Source organism: Paramormyrops kingsleyae, chromosome 3, assembly GCF_048594095.1.
Source record: "Paramormyrops kingsleyae isolate MSU_618 chromosome 3, PKINGS_0.4, whole genome shotgun sequence".
NCBI classification, from domain to species: Eukaryota; Metazoa; Chordata; class Actinopteri; order Osteoglossiformes; family Mormyridae; genus Paramormyrops; species Paramormyrops kingsleyae.
The window spans coordinates 16,484,281-16,503,181 of record NC_132799.1 but is presented as its reverse complement, the minus strand read 5'-3'; the positions used below and the strand labels follow the sequence as shown (position 1 = coordinate 16,503,181).

General features: G+C 38.5%; 2 protein-coding genes and 1 long non-coding RNA gene across 6 annotated transcripts; all 3 read left to right on the top strand.

Moving 5' to 3' along the window:
• On the top strand, positions 1-9,227 carry LOC140588191 (uncharacterized). Its single transcript, XR_011989507.1, has 2 exons — positions 1-786; positions 8,711-9,227. It is a non-coding gene; the product is annotated as an uncharacterized lncRNA (long non-coding RNA).
• LOC140588190 (uncharacterized) lies at positions 4,265-9,227 on the top strand. 3 transcript variants are annotated; one of them, XM_072709732.1, is made up of 4 exons: positions 4,265-4,354; positions 5,513-5,652; positions 6,474-6,521; positions 6,877-9,227. In XM_072709732.1, exons 2-4 carry the CDS (start codon positions 5,541-5,543, stop codon positions 7,629-7,631), a joined length of 915 nt encoding a protein of 304 aa, XP_072565833.1. In that variant the 5' UTR covers positions 4,265-4,354; positions 5,513-5,540; the 3' UTR covers positions 7,632-9,227. The 3 variants fall into 3 exon arrangements, with proteins under 3 accessions (XP_072565833.1, XP_072565831.1, XP_072565832.1); XM_072709730.1 differs by lacking the exon at positions 4,265-4,354 and adding an exon at positions 5,093-5,341; XM_072709731.1 differs by lacking the exon at positions 4,265-4,354 and having other exon boundaries at positions 5,434-5,652.
• A 4,081-nt stretch (positions 9,228-13,308) lies between these two features.
• Positions 13,309-17,259, top strand: LOC140588361 (uncharacterized). 2 transcript variants are annotated; one of them, XM_072710368.1, is made up of 4 exons: positions 13,309-13,557; positions 13,729-13,868; positions 14,696-14,743; positions 14,917-17,259. In XM_072710368.1, exons 1-4 carry the CDS (start codon positions 13,502-13,504, stop codon positions 15,669-15,671), a joined length of 999 nt encoding a protein of 332 aa, XP_072566469.1. In that variant the 5' UTR covers positions 13,309-13,501; the 3' UTR covers positions 15,672-17,259. The 2 variants fall into 2 exon arrangements, with proteins under 2 accessions (XP_072566469.1, XP_072566470.1); XM_072710369.1 differs by lacking the exon at positions 13,309-13,557 and having other exon boundaries at positions 13,652-13,868.
• Positions 17,260-18,901: the final 1,642 nt, after the last annotated feature.

Here is an 18,901-nt window from a genome sequence, read left to right as displayed (position 1 = left end):
ATATAATGTTTTTTTGGTTGTATGGTGACATAAGGATCCACTATAATTAAATGTGCTGTCCCCTATCTTAATAGTCCCAAAGGACCAACCAATACCAGAAATGGAGGCCGTCAGACAAAATGCCGCACTGGCACTCCCTGACCATGTCTGCTGCCACTGGATCTGCTCCCCTCCTGGTGGCAACAAGCAGGAGACAGCCGGGCACAGCACGTGGCAGAAAAACGACGCGGACAAAGGAGGAAACCTAAAAGACGGAAGGGGCCATATACCGAAGAATTTATGAAAGCTGCTATTCTTAACAGATTAAAATAATGATAAGATGATATAAGGTTAAGATAAGATTATATAACATAACATAGGATACGATAAAATTAGGATAGGTTAAGATAAGGTTAGAATAAGATTGTATAGCATAAAATAGTATATAATAAGGATAGGTTGTATAACATTAGATAACAACAGGATATGATAAAATTAGGATAAGATTGTATAGCATAAAATAATATATAAGATTAGGATAGTTTAAGATAAGGTTAAGAGTGTATAACATCAGATAACATAGGATACCATAAAATTAGGATAGGTTAAGATAAGGTTAGAATAAGATTGTATAGCATAAAATAATATATAATAAGGATAGGTTGTATAACATTAGATAACAACAGGATATGATAAAATTAGGATAAGATTGTATAGCATAAAATAATATATAAGATTAGGATAGCTTAAGATAAGGTTAAGAGTGTATAACATCAGATAACATAGGATACGATAAAATTAGGATAGGTTAAGATAAGATTGTATAACAGAATAATATAGAATTAAGATAGCTATAGCATAGGTTCCTATTTGTAATTATTGTGTTAAATAAATATGAATAACTTTGCATTCAGTTTTTGTCTGTGTGTTTATTTAAAACATTGTAATGTTTGACGCAAAATTTGATGACTTAATAACAGAATGATTAGTAAAACTCGTGTACATGTTGAAAATTGCAAAGGACATTTGCTATTGAATTACAGGCTTCTTCAAATCTCAGATGCAATGCAAAAAACATAGAGGGGCAATTCATTAAATGCTGTAAGCACAGGGACATTTTTAAGTTAAATCCAAATGGGATGACCATTCTGCTGCTAATACAGGCCTGTAAGTTGAAAGCTAACATAGAACTCCACTGCAAACTTGTGAAATCGATAAAGAACATGTTTCTTTGTTCTCTGTGCATTTGTCCACCAATCGGAAGGGGCCTGAGAGTGGCACTGAGAGTCTGCGGCTGTATGTTATTGCCGCCGCCCGCAGCCACCCCCTGATCGTGATATTTACGTCACGTCCCCTTGTCCGCAACTGAAAGCGAACACGGAAAAGTGAAGCATCGATTGGCCTTAAGCGTCACACCAGATGCGCTAGTTGGCAACCCTGTTATCTTGAAGATATACAGTGGTTGTAAGTGCAACGGTAGACTAAGCTAATTTGCTCAATCTTTTAGGAGCAATCATTTGAAGAGACAACAAACATTTACTATGTGAGAAGAGAAGTGCTTCTCCCTGCTTAATCAACTTAAAACACATAAGACATATTCTCCTTCATCTACCTCCTTACACTACAATGCTTTCATTTCAGTTTAGCTGTTTAGCACAACTACAACCCTTCCATTTCAGTTTAGCTGATTTTTAGCACAGCTAACTTCTGCAACGGTAATGAAGTCTGCATTTTTGACAAACCTCAATACGCCACCACCTGGGCATACCTGTGAAGTTAACTAGAACGTCACTAGCAGGCTAGCAAGTTAATCCACAAGATATAAAGCACAGGACTGCTGATTTCTAATTGCTTTAGTTTCCTCTCCTATAATGTCATTCAGTGAGCGATATTTGATAGCATACACTTTACTACATACATTACCTTGGCAATTTGCATCGAGCACCAAAGCAGCTTCTTCCCTTCGTTTATTGGTCATGGAAAAACAACATTGACAACGAGCAAGCTGGGATATTTTGGCATATATTGAATGTCACGTGTTTACTTGCCAAAGACAGTGATGGGCTAGATTTAAAAGTGTGAAAGTTTGGTGATTAAGGATCTTGAAATGACAGTAAATAAGTAAAAAAACAAACAAATAAAATTACACGTTTTGTTAATTATTTTAAATATTAACATTAGGAGAACCGGGCATTGTTGCAAATTGCACTGTAATGTTTGCCCATACATCCACACTAGGAAAACTTAATATGTACTGTCTCGACAGTAGGGTAAATCCAGGCACAACCTGAGAAATGATGGACCTCCGAATGGGCTGAGATATCCCTGACCTGTCAGCCAGTTTCTGTTGGTATGTTCCAGGGCCAATTCTTCACACGATTCCATCAGAATCGCCCTTGGTGCTCTAAAACAGCCGATAAGCCACAAATCATCACTGGAAAAATTATCATTGTGATCTCTAAATACTCCCTCCCTTCATATTTGGCCATGTGCAATGTCCTCTAAGTTAAATATGCCAAAGTGATGCTGCATGCGGCCCGCTAATGTGACATGTGTCTTTTTATACCTATAACATGTGGGTGCACACGTGTTGCGACCTACTTACTTTGACTTTTCAGTACGCACACCTCTACCTTTATAGACAATAAATATTTTGGTACATATAATATCATTCATTTAAAGCAATAAAACAAATGCTGACTGTTACTTGTGTATCAGTTGTGAGTTGAATGTTGTATATTGTGGTGCTTGCAATTACAGCTGTCTGTATTTCCCTTAATCGAATGTCATTGTTCCTTAGAAATATCTGAACAATCTCTGCGTCTCGTGCAACAGGGGCTGGCACGTGCCTCGGGCAAACCTGGCGCCAGACAACTAGGGTTGAAAAGGTTTTGTGCATTCACCTCACGTTGCCATCTTGGTGCATTGTCAGTCTTGGAGCATCGTCAGGATTTTATTAACTGCACATTCTACAGGACATCAAAATATATACAGAGGATGGACATTAACATTGACAATATGTCTTATAAGTGGGTTACAAAAAAATTATTATAAAAAAGAAACATTTCAAGGCAACATGAAGGCAGTACACAATCAGGGTTGTGAGATATTTCTGATACATGTATTTAGAATATTGTATTTTATGCTTTATTCATAAAAATGATTATGTCATTTTTATCTATATACTTTGATGCTCTGTATTTTTGTATTTTGAAAATACAAGAAATACTTGCCCCATAATATATGCATGGTGACATCACGCATGCAAAATGTCTGCGCATACACAAGGAAAAAGTTTAGTTTTTTTAGACATTTTAATGAAGGTTCATAAGAGAAGATTGGAGGTTGGAGGAATATAACAACTCTCAGAGGCTTGAGGGTACAGCAAGGGATGGAGAAGGGCCTCCAGGACGTCCACAGGCAACTTTGCACTGCCCAGGCAGATGAGACAAGAAGGACACAGAGCCGGGTTGAGCACCAGAGCGCTATCAAGCCCATTGTTGCCAATGATCACATTGCACCAGAGCCCCCGACACTAACCCCCTGGGAAACTTACAAGCAGCAGAGTGGACACCAGCAACCAAGGATCGAAGGAAAGAGATCTCGTGGCCAAAGGAAAAAATTTAGAAGTTTGGAGAAATGGAACGCACCAAAAATGGGTTGACAGAGACATTTCATGTGTGTATATATATATATATATATACACACACACACACTATAAACCTGTTGTGGGTTATAAAGCCAAATAAGGAAAAATATATATACACACACACACACTATAAACCTGTTGTGGGTTATAAAGCCAAATAAGGAAAAAAATATATATATATACACACACACACAATAAAAAACTGTTGTGGGTTATAAAGCCAAATAAGGAAAAATATATACACACACACACACACACTATAAACCTGTTGTGGGTTATAAAGCCAAATAAGGAAAAATATATATACACACACACACACACACTATAAACCTGTTCTGGGTTATAAAGCCGAATAAGGAATATATATATATACAAACACACACACGCTATAAACCTGTTGTGGGTTATAAAGCCAAATAAGGAAAAATATATATATATACAAACACATACTATAAACCTGTTGTGGGTTATAAAGCCGAATAAGGAAAATATATATACAAACACACACACACACACTATTAACCTGTTGTGGGTTATAAAGCCAAATAAGGAAAAATAACAGTGGGCTATAGGTAACATAGTGAGCACATTAACGTCGCGTCGCTGTTGAGAAACATCGCGCAGACGTCGGGGGAAGGTCGAATCAATGTTCGGTAGCGATGTTTCTGCAACAGAGATGCTTTGACGATGAATTTTCAAGCATCGCGGAGACAATGCCAATGCCTGGTACTTATATCATTTTAGTGTTGCAGCTGTGACAATACAACTGACTAATTGTTTCTATCACTGTACCTATAATATCACCCTAAGGTCTTATGGCGTTAGATCATAAACCGGAAATTAGCGGAACAGGACGCATTTGTAACTTAATATTTTAACGCAAGACAAAAGTAACGAGTCCATTTAAATTTCGGTACTGTTAATTGTGTTATTTAACTTGAAATTGTATTTAGTTATATTACTCCTTACAGCCAAAAGTAGTGGAATTATAGTAACGTGTTTCTTCCAAGGATTACTAGGCAGCTGTTTGCTAATGCTAACGGTAGCATTGCATCATTTTGCTACTTCCACTCTCAGACAAGATAAAGATAGCTTTATTGTCATTGTGTAAATGAAATGAGATGTCTTTGGAGCAAGCCTGTGGAGGCTATGTTAAGGATAAAACTGTAAACATGGGTAAAATACATTATATATTTAATTGAAATCAATACAGCATGACAAAACATAATATCGCCATAAGTGCATAGATCCATCTCTGTATTTTTAGGAAGATTAGCAAAACGCGAAATTTTCCTTCAAGTGTGGTAAATATTCAGTTTTAAATGAAAACCACATGTGAGATATTGTCTGTCCCATTACATTACCCCTCCATCAAACACCCTTGAATCGCTAACTGAATGGGTCGCCTTTCGCTGTGAATTCTGGGACCGCAGCTCTCGCGTTACTTCCAACCAGGAAGGAATTGTATTCAAAGTCTTTAATAGCGCCCGATTTTAACAAACGACCAAATTATGTCGATATAAACTGTATTGTGTCCTCCTTTATCTGGTTTTGATAATATATCGATATTCCGTAAATATTCGATAAACAGCCCAGCACTAATTGGTCCGTCTTGTTTCATTGTCACCCCGAAACTTGTGCTGTGAGCCGATTTGCAATGGTTTTGTGTTCCTTAAATGTGTCATATAAATTTACGGGGCTTCCCTTAATTTTGTAAGTTTGTACATGTGGGTCATAAGTGTTGTCACTTGATTAAAGCGTTTGAACAGTTTGTAGCGCGTTGACACTAATCGGCCACCGTATGATAGCAACCGTACCATAACAAGTCAAGTATATACAATTTAGTGTTTTGATTTGAACGTTCAAAGTAGCTCACTTTTGCAGTTTTTCAGCCGAAGTGCGGACGAGAAAGATGTCTTCCTCGAAAATGACTGTTTTCCTCAAGAAAATCGACTGGCTCCTGCCGAATGGGGCAGTCAGTGTGCGGATTGCTCCAGAAAACACCCCTGGTTCCATTAGCCCCGGTAAGAATGGCAAAACGATGGCCAGACTAACTCAACACTTGAAGAATGAAAGTCAGAATAGGGCTGTCTGGTGTTGTTGAATCTTGTATTCTGTGACAATCATCTTGTTTTGGAAGTGTATGTCTTGGAATACTTAAAAATAAAATATTCATAAGGGATGGATGGAGTTTTACTTACTGCAATAGATCATGTTTGTTACCATGAAACGGTAAAGATACGGGGCTCGAATCCACATGGTTACTGTATTATATAATGGATTCGGTAAATTCTGCTGCTGTGATGTGTTTAAACATCACAGATAATCATTGTGAAATAGTAAGATATAACAGGGTAATATATCCCCATAATGTAAATCAGAAAAGGCAGAATTCTTACTCTAGGTACCCTGAGAGTGAAGAAATAATGCAATTTATGGAAAGCACAAGATATATGTATATTGCTTTGTATATCTAGTGTGTGTCCTGTGCTGCCTTATGCTGTCTTACACAGTCTTAATTACTTCCGTGTAAGAAGTGAAATTTTCTTTGTATTATCCGTATGTTGACTATGTGCACCTGTCTTTTTATGTCTGCACATTGAGCCTGGAGATACGCAATTTCGTTCAGCTATGCATCCGCTGTTGTATTGTTGTATGGTGTGAATGACAATAAAGTTCACTTATATAAATGATTTGATTTAATAGTCAGTTCCTGATGCCAGCATTTGGATTGAGTGGGCTGCTAGCCTTGGTGCACATGAACCTTTCCAGCGTTGCTATTCTCTATAGTAAATGCTGTTCTGCATATCAGGGAATCTGTGCACTGACTGATGTATTTTTATAGGTGAAGTACCCCTACGGAAATGGAGTCGGCCCAATCCACGACCAGCGCGTAAGTCTCCCAAGCATTCGTTTCCTGTCTCATAAGAACATAAGAAATTTACAAACGAGAGGAGGCCATTCGGCCCATCAAGCTCGTTTGGGGAGAACTTTGCTAATAGCTCAGAGTTGTTAAAATCTTATCTAGCTCTGATTTAAAGGAACCCATGGTTTTAGCTTCCACTACAATAGCAGGAAGACTATTCCATACTCTGACTACACGCTCCAATGAGACGGCAGTATTTTTCTCAATGTGCAGTACTGACTGCCAAGTGTGCTATCTGTCTGTCACAAACAGCCATCAATTGATTTGACTCTTGTATTTTTACACTTTACTATGCATAATTGTACCGTCATTCTTTTATCAGGACGAAGGAGGAAACCTAAAGGACGGAAGAACTTACGAAAGCACCTATTCTCCAGGAACCCCTTCCATTCAACCCACGTGGGCGACAAGATCTCGTGCGAGGATGTCATCCAGAGCGACGAGGTGATCGCTACCGTCCTGCATCGATCCCCAACAACATCGCAGCCTGAGCCCTACTCACCAGCCCTCTCATCAACTTCCTTCTTAGTTCCCTCACCAGTCCCATCCTCTTTTGTTTCATCTCCTTCTCCATCACTTTTTATGGACTCCCCGCCTTCATCCCCATGCGTAGCCTCACCAGTTAGCCCAGCTCCAGAACCATCTTCAGCTCCAGCCATAGTTCATCCCACCCCTCTGCCTCACGTTCCGGTGCAGGCCCCCTCATCCCAGCTGGTCATGGGTCCAACACCACCGTTAATGTCCCCTTCTCTTATTATTGAAAAAGTGGAAAGATTCAATGAGTTGCATAATTACTATATAAGCAACTACAATAAGATGACCCATGATGCCAAGTGCTATGCTTATTACTGGTGCCAGAAGTTCTGGGATGACTTCATGAGCTCAGCTCACATCGCCAAGCAACAGAGGAATGGAAACTCTGAGGCTTACTATTCGTACGGGGATAATGAGGGTGCCCCTGCGACCGAGAGCTGTAGACTCGATGAAAATGAGATCATATTTCCTAGTGATGTGCTGGACCAGCTGAGTGACATCCCTGGGGTTCTGGAGATGGCTGTGGAGATGGGCTATCTGTGAGATGTAAATAGCGACACTTTACATAACGTAAGGTAACATAGGATAAGATAGGTAAAGGTATGTTTAAGAAACACCTTAGGATAGGTTAAGAGAAGTTTAAGATAAGATTGTATAAGATAACAAAGGATATCACTTCTCAGCCTTCTCCTGTTGTCACTGGTGTGCCCCAGGGATCTGTCCTGGGGCCCCTTCTCTTCATTATCTACCTTCTTCCTCTTGGTCATATTTTCCGTAAATATAATATTCATTTTCACTGTTATGCCGATGACACCCAGCTTTATTTGTCCACTAAACCTGATTCCACTCTTCCTCCACCTTCCCTTAGCCTCTGTTTAGCTGAACTTAAATCTGGGTTTTCTTCAAACTTTCTTAAACTTAATAGTAATAAAACAGAGTTTCTTCTGGTAGGCTCTAAATCAACACTATCCAAAATTGATTGTTTTCCTATTACTATAGATAACTCTTTGGTTTCCGCGTCCCCATATGTGAAAAGTCTTGGTGTCATCCTTGACAGCACTTTATCTTTTAATTCACATCTCAATAATATCACTCGGTCCGCATATTTTCATCTGCGCAACATTAATCGTCTCCGTTCCTCTCTCACCCCACAAGCTACCGCCATTCTTGTCCATAGCCTTGTCACTTCCCGGATCGATTACTTCCTCTCTTCTTCTCTCTGTCCCTTCCCACCGTCTTGCCACCATGGGGAGCAGAGCTTTCTGCTGCTCTGCTCCCCGGCTTTGGAATTCGCTTCCTCCTGACATTAGAAACATTACTTCTCTTCCTCTTTTTAAATCTAGACTCAAAACTCACTTGTTTGAAATTGCTTATTCAACATAACCTTTTTTTTATTCTGTCTTTTTAATTTGGATTGTTTTATATAGATTTTGTAAATTGTTTGCTTTTATGTTTGTTCTTTTATCATTTGTTGTGTACAGTGTCCTTGAGTGTCTTGAAAGGCGCTTTTAAATAAAATGTATTGTTATTATTATTATTATAAGATAAGATTAAGATACTGATAAGTAGAGATAAGGTTAAGATAAGATTATATAACATAGGATACGATAAAATTAGGATAGGTTAAGATAAGGTTAGAATAAGATTGTATAGCATAAAATAATATACAGTATAATAAGGATAGGTTGTATAACATTAGATGATAACAGGATATGATAAAATTAGGATAAGATTGTATAGCATAAAATAATATATAAGATTAGGATAGCTTAAGATAAGGTTAAGAGTGTATAACATCAGATAACATAGGATACCATAAAATTAGGATAGGTTAAGATAAGGTTAGAATAAGATTGTATAGCATAAAATAATATATAATAAGGATAGGTTGTATAACATTAGATAACAACAGGATATGATAAAATTAGGATAAGATTGTATAGCATAAAATAATATATAAGATTAGGATAGCTTAAGATAAGGTTAAGAGTGTATAACATCAGATAACATAGGATACGATAAAATTAGGATAGGTTAAGATAAGATTGTATAACAGAATAATATAGAATTAAGATAGCTATAGCATAGGTTCCTATTTGTAATTATTGTGTTAAATAAATATGAATAACTTTGCATTCAGTTTTTGTCTGTGTGTTTATTTAAAACATTGTAATGTTTGACGCAAAATTTGATGACTTAATAACAGAATGATTAGTAAAACTCGTGTACATGTTGAAAATTGCAAAGGACATTTGCTATTGAATTACAGGCTTCTTCAAATCTCAGATGCAATGCAAAAAACATAGAGGGGCAATTCATTAAATGCTGTAAGCACAGTGACATTTTTAAGTTAAATCCAAATGGGATGACCATTCTGCTGCTAATACAGGCCTGTAAGTTGAAAGGTAACATTGAACTCCACTGCAAACTTGTGAAATCGATAAAGAACATGTTTCTTTGTTCTCTGTGCATTTGTCCACCAATCGGAAGGGGCCTGAGAGTGGCACTGAGAGTCTGCGGCTGTATGTTATTGCCGCCGCCCGCAGCCACCCCCTGATCGTGATATTTACGTCACGTCCCCTTGTCCGCAACTGAAAGCGAACACGGAAAAGTGAAGCATCGATTGGCCTTAAGCGTCACACCAGATGCGCTAGTTGGCAACCCTGTTATCTTGAAGATATACAGTGGTTGTAAGTGCAACGGTAGACTAAGCTAATTTGCTCAATCTTTTAGGAGCAATCATTTGAAGAGACAACAAACATTTACTATGTGAGAAGAGAGGTGCTTCTCCCTGCTTAATCAACTTAAAACACATAAGACATATTCTCCTTCATCTACCTCCTTACACTACAATGCTTTCATTTCAGTTTAGCTGTTTAGCACAACTACAACCCTTCCATTTCAGTTTAGCTGATTTTTAGCACAGCTGACTTCTGCAACGGTAATGAAGTCTGCATTTTTGACAAACCTCAATACGCCACCACCTGGGCATACCTGTGAAGTTAACTAGAACGTCACTAGCAGGCTAGCAAGTTAATCCACAAGATCTAAAGCACAGGACTGCTGATTGCTAATTGCTTTAGTTTCCTCTCCTATAATGTCATTCAGTGAGCGATATTTGATAGCATACACTTTACTACATACATTACCTTGGCAATTTGCATCGAGCACCAAAGCAGCTTCTTCCCTTCGTTTATTGGTCATGGAAAAACAACATTGACAACGAGCAAGCTGGGATATTTTGGCATATATTGAATGTCACGTGTTTACTTGCCAAAGACAGTGATGGGCTAGATTTAAAAGTGTGAAAGTTTGGTGATTAAGGATCTTGAAATGACAGTAAATAAGTAAAAAAACAAACAAATAAAATGACACGTTTTGTTAATTATTTTAAATATTAACATTAGGAGAACCGGGCATTGTTGCAAATTGCACTGTAATGTTTGCCCATACATCCACACTAGGAAAACTTAATATGTACTGTCTCGACAGTAGGGTAAATCCAGGCACAACCTGAGAAATGATGGACCTCCGAATGGGCTGAGATATCCCTGACCTGTCAGCCAGTTTCTGTTGGTATGTTCCAGGGCCAATTCTTCACACGATTCCATCAGAATCGCCCTTGGTGCTCTAAAACAGCCGATAAGCCACAAATCATCACTGGAAAAATTATCATTGTGATCTCTAAATACTCCCTCCCTTCACATTTGGCCATGTGCAATGTCCTCTAAGTTAAATATGCCAAAGTGATGCTGCATGCGGCCCGCTAATGTGACATGTGTCTTTTTATACCTATAACATGTGGGTGCACACGTGTTGCGGCCTACTTACTTTGACTTTTCAGTACGCACACCTCTACCTTTATAGACAATAAATATTTTGGTATATATAATATCATTCATTTAAAGCAATAAAACAAATGCTGACTGTTACTTGTGTATCAGTTGTGAGTTGAATGTTGTATATTGTGGTGCTTGCAATTACAGCTGTCTGTATTTCCCTTAATCGAATGTCATTGTTCCTTAGAAATATCTGAACAATCTCTGCGTCTCGTGCAACAGGGGCTGGCACGTGCCTCGGGCAAACCTGGCGCCAGACAACTAGGGTTGAAAAGGTTTTGTGCATTCACCTCATGTTGCCATCTTGGTGCATTGTCAGTCTTGGAGCATCGTCAGGATTTTTTTAACTGCACATTCTACAGGACATCAAAATATATACAGAGGATGGACATTAACATTGACAATATGTCTTATAAGTGGGTTACAAAAAAATAATTATAAAAAAGAAACATTTCAAGGCAACATGAAGGCAGTACACAATCATGGTTGTGAGATATTTCTGATACATGTATTTAGAATATTGTATTTTATGCTTTATTCATAAAAATGATTATGTCATTTTTATCTATATACTTTGATGCTCTGTATTTTTGTATTTTGAAAATACAAGAAATACTTGCCCCATAATATATGCATGGTGACATCACGCATGCAAAATGTCTGCGCATACACAAGGAAAAAGTTTAGTTTTTTTAGACATTTTAATGAAGGTTCATAAGAGCCACTAGCTGATCACTTATGTTGAACCAACCAGGACAGAACTCACAGTAGCGAATGGAATTGAGAAGATTGGAGGTTGGAGGAATATAACAACTCTCAGAGGCTTGAGGGTACAGCAAGGGATGGAGAAGGGCCTCCAGGACGTCCACAGGCAACTTTGCACTGCCCAGGCAGATGAGACAAGAAGGACACAGAGCCGGGTTGAGCACCAGAGCGCTATCAAGCCCATTGTTGCCAATGATCACATTGCACCAGAACCCCCCGACACTAACCCCCTGGGAAACTTACAAGCAGCAGAGTGGACACCAGCAACCAAGGATCGAAGGAAAGAGATCTCGTGGCCAAAGAAAAAAAATTAGAAGTTTGGAGAAATGGAACGCACCAAAAATGGGTTGACAGAGACATTTCATGTGTGTATATATATATATATATACACACACACACTATAAACCTGTTGTGGGTTATAAAGCCAAATAAGGAAAAATATATATACACACACACACACTATAAACCTGTTGTGGGTTATAAAGCCAAATAAGGAAAAAATATATATACACACACACACACACACACTATAAACCTGTTGTGGGTTATAAAGCCAAATAAGGAAAAATATATATACACACACACACACACACACTATAAACCTGTTGTGGATTATAAAGCCAAATAAGGAAAAATATATACACACACACACACACTATAAACCTGTTGTGGGTTATAAAGCCAAATAAGGAAAAATAACAGTGGGCTATAGGTATCATAGTGAGCACATTAACGTCGCGTTGCTGTTGAGAAACATCGCGCAGACGTCGGGGGAAGGTCGAATCAATGTTCGGTAGCGATGTTTCTGCAACAGATGCTTTGACGATGAATTTTCAAGCATCGCGGAGACAATGCCAATGCCTGGTACTTATATCATTTTAGTGTTGCAGCTGTGACAGTGCGAGACAATACAACTGACTAATTGTTTCTATCACTGTACCTATAATATCACCCTAAGGTCTTATGGCGTTAGATCATAAACCGGAAATTAGCGGAACAGGACGCATTTGTAACTTAATATTTTAACGCAAGACAAAAGTAACGAGTCCATTTAAATTTCGGTACTGTTAATTGTGTTATTTAACTTGAAATGGTATTTAGTTATATTACTCCTTACAGCCAAAAGTAGTGGAATTATAGTAACGTGTTTCTTCCAAGGATTACTATAGGCAGCTAAGTTTGCTAATGCTAACGTTAGCATTGCGTCATTTTGCTACTTCCACTCTCAGACAAGATAAAGATAGCTTTATTGTCATTGTGTAAATGAAATGAGATGTCTTTGGAGCAAGCCTGTGGAGGCTATGTTAAGGATAAAACTGTAAACATGGGTAAAATACATTATATATTTAATTGAAATCAATACAGCATGACAAAACATAATATCGCCATAAGTGCATAGCTCCATCTCTGTATTTTTAGGAAGATTAGCAATACGCGAAATTTTCCTTCAAGTGTGGTAAATATTCAGTTTTAAATGAAAACCACATGTGAGATATTGTCTGTCCCATTACATTACCCCTCCATCAAACACCCTTGAATCGCTAACTGAATGGGTCGCTTTTCGCTGTGAATTCTGGGACCGCAGCTCTCGCGTTACTTCCAACCAGGAAGGAATTGTATTCAAAGTCTTTAATAGCGCCCGATTTTAACAAACGACCAAATTATGTCGATATAAACTGTATTGTGTCCTCCTTTATCTGGTTTTGATAATATATCGATATTCCGTAAATATTCGATAAACAGCCCAGCACTAATTGGTCCGTCTTGTTTCATTGTCACCCCGAAACTTGTGCTGTGAGCCGATTTGCAATGGTTTTGTGTTCCTTAAATGTGTCATATAAATTTACGGGGCTTCCCTTAATTTTGTAAGTTTGTACATGTGGGTCATAAGTGTTGTCACTTGATTAAAGCGTTTGAACAGTTTGTAGCGCGTTGACACTAATCGGCCACCGTATGATAGCAACCGTACCATAACAAGTCAAGTATATACAATTTAGTGTTTTGATTTGAACGTTCAAAGTAGCTCACTTTTGCAGTTTTTCAGCCGAAGTGCGGACGAGAAAGATGTCTTCCTCGAAAATGACTGTTTTCCTCAAGAAAATCGACTGGCTCCTGCCGAATGGGGCAGTCAGTGTGCGGATTGCTCCAGAAAACACCCCTGGTTCCATTAGCCCCGGTAAGAATGGCAAAACGATGGCCAGACTAACTCAACACTTGAAGAATGAAAGTCAGAATAGGGCTGTCTGGTGTTGTTGAATCTTGTATTCTGCGACAATCATCTTGTTTTGGAAGTGTATGTCTTGGAATACTTAAAAATAAAATATTCATAAGGGATGGATACAGTAAGTATTTTACTTACTGTAGTAGATCATGTTTGTTACCATGAAACGGTAAAGATACGGGGCTCGAATCCACATGGTTACTGTATTATATAATGGATTCGGTAAATTCTGCTGCTGTGATGTGTTTAAACATCACAGATAATCATTGTGAAATAGTAAGATATAACAGGGTAATATATCCCCATAATGTAAATCAGAAAAGGCAGAATTCTTACTCTAGGTACCCTGAGAGTGAAGAAATAATGCAATTTATGGAAAGCACAAGATATATGTATATTGCTTTGTATATTTAGTGTGTGTCCTGTGCTGCCTTATGCTGTCTTACACAGTCTTAATTACTTCCGTGTAAGAAGTGAAATTTTCTTTGTATTATCCGTATGTTGACTATGTGCACCTGTCTTTTTATGTCTGCACATTGAGCCTGGAGATACGCAATTTCGTTCAGCTATGCATCCGCTGTTGTATTGTTGTATGGTGTGAATGACAATAAAGTTCACTTATATAAATGATTTGATTTAATAGTCAGTTCCTGATGCCAGCATTTGGATTGAGTGGGCTGCTAGCCTTGGTGCACATGAACCTTTCCAGCGTTGCTATTCTCTATAGTAAATGCTGTTCTGCATATCAGGGAATCTGTGCACTGACTGATGTGTTTTTATAGGTGAAGTACCCCTACGGAAATGGAGTCGGCCCAATCCACGACCAGCGCGTAAGTCTCCCAAGCATTCGTTTCCTGTCTCCAATGAGACGGCAGTATTTTTCTCAATGTGCAGTACTGACTGCCAAGTGTGCTATCTGTCTGTCACAAACAGCCATCAATTGATTTGACTCTTGTATTTTTACACTTTACTATGCATAATTGTACCGTCATTCTTTTATCAGGACGAAGGAGGAAACCTAAAGGACGGAAGAACTTACGAAAGCACCTATTCTCCAGGAACCCCTTCCATTCAACCCACGTGGGCGACAAGATCTCGTGCGAGGATGTCATCCAGAGCGACGAGGTGATCGCTACCGTCCTGCATCGATCCCCAACAACATCGCAGCCTGAGCCCTACTCACCAGCCCTCTCATCAACTTCCTTCTTAGTTCCCTCACCAGTCCCATCCTCTTTTGTTTCATCTCCTTCTCCATCACTTTTTATGGACTCCCCGCCTTCATCCCCATGCGTAGCCTCACCAGTTAGCCCAGCTCCAGAACCATCTTCAGCTCCAGCCATAGTTCATCCCACCCCTCTGCCTCACGTTCCGGTGCAGGCCCCCTCATCCCAGCTGGTCATGGGTCCAACACCACCGTTAATGTCCCCTTCTCTTATTATTGAAAAAGTGGAAAGATTCAATGAGTTGCATAATTACTATATAAGCAACTACAATAAGATGACCCATGATGCCAAGTGCTATGCTTATTACTGGTGCCAGAAGTTCTGGGATGACTTCATGAGCTCAGCTCACATCGCCAAGCAACAGAGGAATGGAAACTCTGAGGCTTACTATTCGTACGGGGATAATGAGGGTGCCCCTGCGACCGAGAGCTGTAGACTCGATGAAAATGAGATCATATTTCCTAGTGATGTGCTGGACCAGCTGAGTGACATCCCTGGGGTTCTGGAGATGGCTGTGGAGATGGGCTATCTGTGAGATGTAAATAGCGACACTTTACATAACGTAAGGTAACATAGGATAAGATAAGATAGGTAAAGGCATGTTTAAGAAACACCTTAGGATAGGTTAAGAGAAGTTTAAGATAAGATTGTATAAGATAACAAAGGATATCACTTCTCAGCCTTCTCCTGTTGTCACTGGTGTGCCCCAGGGATCTGTCCTGGGGCCCCTTCTCTTCATTATCTACCTTCTTCCTCTTGGTCATATTTTCCCTAAATATAATATTCATTTTCACTGTTATGCCGATGACACCCAGCTTTATTTGTCCACTAAACCTGATTCCACTCTTCCTCCACCTTCCCTTAGCCTCTGTTTAGCTGAACTTAAATCTGGGTTTTCTTCAAACTTTCTTAAACTTAATAGTAATAAAACAGAGTTTCTTCTGGTAGGCTCTAAATCAACACTATCCAAAATTGATTGTTTTCCTATTACTATAGATAACTCTTTGGTTTCCGCGTCCCCATATGTGAAAAGTCTTGGTGTCATCCTTGACAGCACTTTATCTTTTAATTCACATCTCAATAATATCACTCGGTCCGCATATTTTCATCTGCGCAACATTAATCGTCTCCGTTCCTCTCTCACCCCACAAGCCACCGCCATTCTTGTCCATAGCCTTGTCACTTCCCGGATCGATTACTTCCTCTCTTCTTCTCTCTGTCCCTTCCCACCGTCTTGCCACCATGGGGAGCAGAGCTTTCTGCTGCTCTGCTCCCCGGCTTTGGAATTCGCTTCCTCCTGACATTAGAGACATTACTTCTCTTCCTCTTTTTAAATCTAGACTCAAAACTCACTTGTTTGAAATTGCTTATTCAACATAACCTTTTTTTTATTCTGTCTTTTTAATTTGGATTGTTTTATATAGATTTTGTAAATTGTTTGCTTTTATCATTTGTTGTGTACAGTGTCCTTGAGTGTCTTGAAAGGCGCTTTTAAATAAAATGTATTATAATTATTATTATTATTATTATAAGATAAGATTAAGATACTGATAAGTAGAGATAAGGTTAAGATAAGATTATATAACATAGGATACGATAAAATTAGGATAGGTTAAGATAAGATTAGAATAAGATTTTTATGCTATACATAGTATATAATAAGGATAGGTTGTATAACATTAGATAACAACAGGATATGATAAAATTAGGATAAGATTGTATAGCATAAAATAATATATAAGATTAGGATAGCTTAAGATAAGGTTAAGAGTGTATAACATCAGATAACATAGGATACCATAAAATTAGGATAGGTTAAGATAAGGTTAGAATAAGATTGTATAGCATAAAATAATATATAATAAGGATAGGTTGTATAACATTAGATAACAACAGGATATGATAAAATTAGGATAAGATTGTATAGCATAAAATAATATATAAGATTAGGATAGCTTAAGATAAGGTTAAGAGTGTATAACATCAGATAACATAGGATACGATAAAATTAGGATAGGTTAAGATAAGATTGTATAACAGAATAATATAGAATTAAGATAGCTATAGCATAGGTTCCTATTTGTAATTATTGTGTTAAATAAATATGAATAACTTTGCATTCAGTTTTTGTCTGTGTGTTTATTTAAAACATTGTAATGTTTGACGCAAAATTTGATGACTTAATAACAGAATGATTAGTAAAACTCGTGTACATGTTGAAAATTGCAAAGGACATTTGCTATTGAATTACAGGCTTCTTCAAATCTCAGATGCAATGCAAAAAACATAGAGGGGCAATTCATTAAATGCTGTAAGCACAGTGACATTTTTAAGTTAAATCCAAATGGGATGACCATTCTGCTGCTAATACAGGCCTGTAAGTTGAAAGGTAACATTGAACTCCACTGCAAACTTGTGAAATCGATAAAGAACATGTTTCTTTGTTCTCTGTGCATTTGTCCACCAATCGGAAGGGGCCTGAGAGTGGCACTGAGAGTCTGCGGCTGTATGTTATTGCCGCCGCCCGCAGCCACCCCCTGATCGTGATATTTACGTCACGTCCCCTTGTCCGCAACTGAAAGCGAACACGGAAAAGTGAAGCATCGATTGGCCTTAAGCGTCACACCAGATGCGCTAGTTGGCAACCCTGTTATCTTGAAGATATACAGTGGTTGTAAGTGCAACGGTAGACTAAGCTAATTTGCTCAATCTTTTAGGAGCAATCATTTGAAGAGACAACAAACATTTACTATGTGAGAAGAGAGGTGCTTCTCCCTGCTTAATCAACTTAAAACACATAAGACATATTCTCCTTCATCTACCTCCTTACACTACAATGCTTTCATTTCAGTTTAGCTGTTTAGCACAACTACAACCCTTCCATTTCAGTTTAGCTGATTTTTAGCACAGCTGACTTCTGCAACGGTAATGAAGTCTGCATTTTTGACAAACCTCAATACGCCACCACCTGGGCATACCTGTGAAGTTAACTAGAACGTCACTAGCAGGCTAGCAAGTTAATCCACAAGATCTAAAGCACAGGACTGCTGATTGCTAATTGCTTTAGTTTCCTCTCCTATAATGTCATTCAGTGAGCGATATTTGATAGCATACACTTTTCTACATACATTACCTTGGCAATTTGCATCGAGCACCAAAGCAGCTTCTTCCCTTCGTTTATTGGTCATGGAAAAACAACATTGACAACGAGCAAGCTGGGATATTTTGGCATATATTGAATGTCACGTGTTTACTTGCCAAAGACAGTGATGGGCTAGATTTAAAAGTGTGAAAGTTTGGTGATTAAGGATCTTGAAATGACAGTAAATAAGTAAAAAAACAAACAAATAAAATGACACGTTTTGTTAATTATTTTAAATATTAACATTAGGAGAACCGGGCATTGTTGCAAATTGCACTGTAATGTTTGCCCATACATCCACACTAGGAAAACTTAATATGTACTGTCTCGACAGTAGGGTAAATCCAGGCACAACCTGAGAAATGATGGACCTCCGAATGGGCTGAGATATCCCTGACCTGTCAGCCAGTTTCTGTTGGTATGTTCCAGGGCCAATTCTTCACACGATTCCATCAGAATCGCCCTTGGTGCTCTAAAACAGCCGATAAGCCACAAATCATCACTGGAAAAATTATCATTGTGATCTCTAAATACTCCCTCCCTTCATATTTGGCCATGTGCAATGTCCTCTAAGTTAAATATGCCAAAGTGATGCTGCATGCGGCCCGCTAATGTGACATGTG

Excerpts from the sequence above, each read along its gene's own strand:
- LOC140588361 (XM_072710368.1), top strand. The coding sequence starts at position 13,502 with ATGGTTTTGTGTTCCTTAAATGTGTCATATAAATTTACGGGGCTTCCC. Across the intron at positions 13,869-14,695 it reads CCCTGGTTCCATTAGCCCCG|GTGAAGTACCCCTACGGAAA; the intron begins GTAAGAATGGCA and ends GTGTTTTTATAG. Across the intron at positions 14,744-14,916 it reads GCCCAATCCACGACCAGCGC|GACGAAGGAGGAAACCTAAA; the intron begins GTAAGTCTCCCA and ends TTCTTTTATCAG.
- LOC140588190 (XM_072709730.1), top strand. The coding sequence starts at position 5,286 with ATGGTTTTGTGTTCCTTAAATGTGTCATATAAATTTACGGGGCTTCCC. Across the intron at positions 5,342-5,512 it reads ACGGGGCTTCCCTTAATTTT|TTTTTCAGCCGAAGTGCGGA; the intron begins GTAAGTTTGTAC and ends TCACTTTTGCAG. Across the intron at positions 5,653-6,473 it reads CCCTGGTTCCATTAGCCCCG|GTGAAGTACCCCTACGGAAA; the intron begins GTAAGAATGGCA and ends GTATTTTTATAG.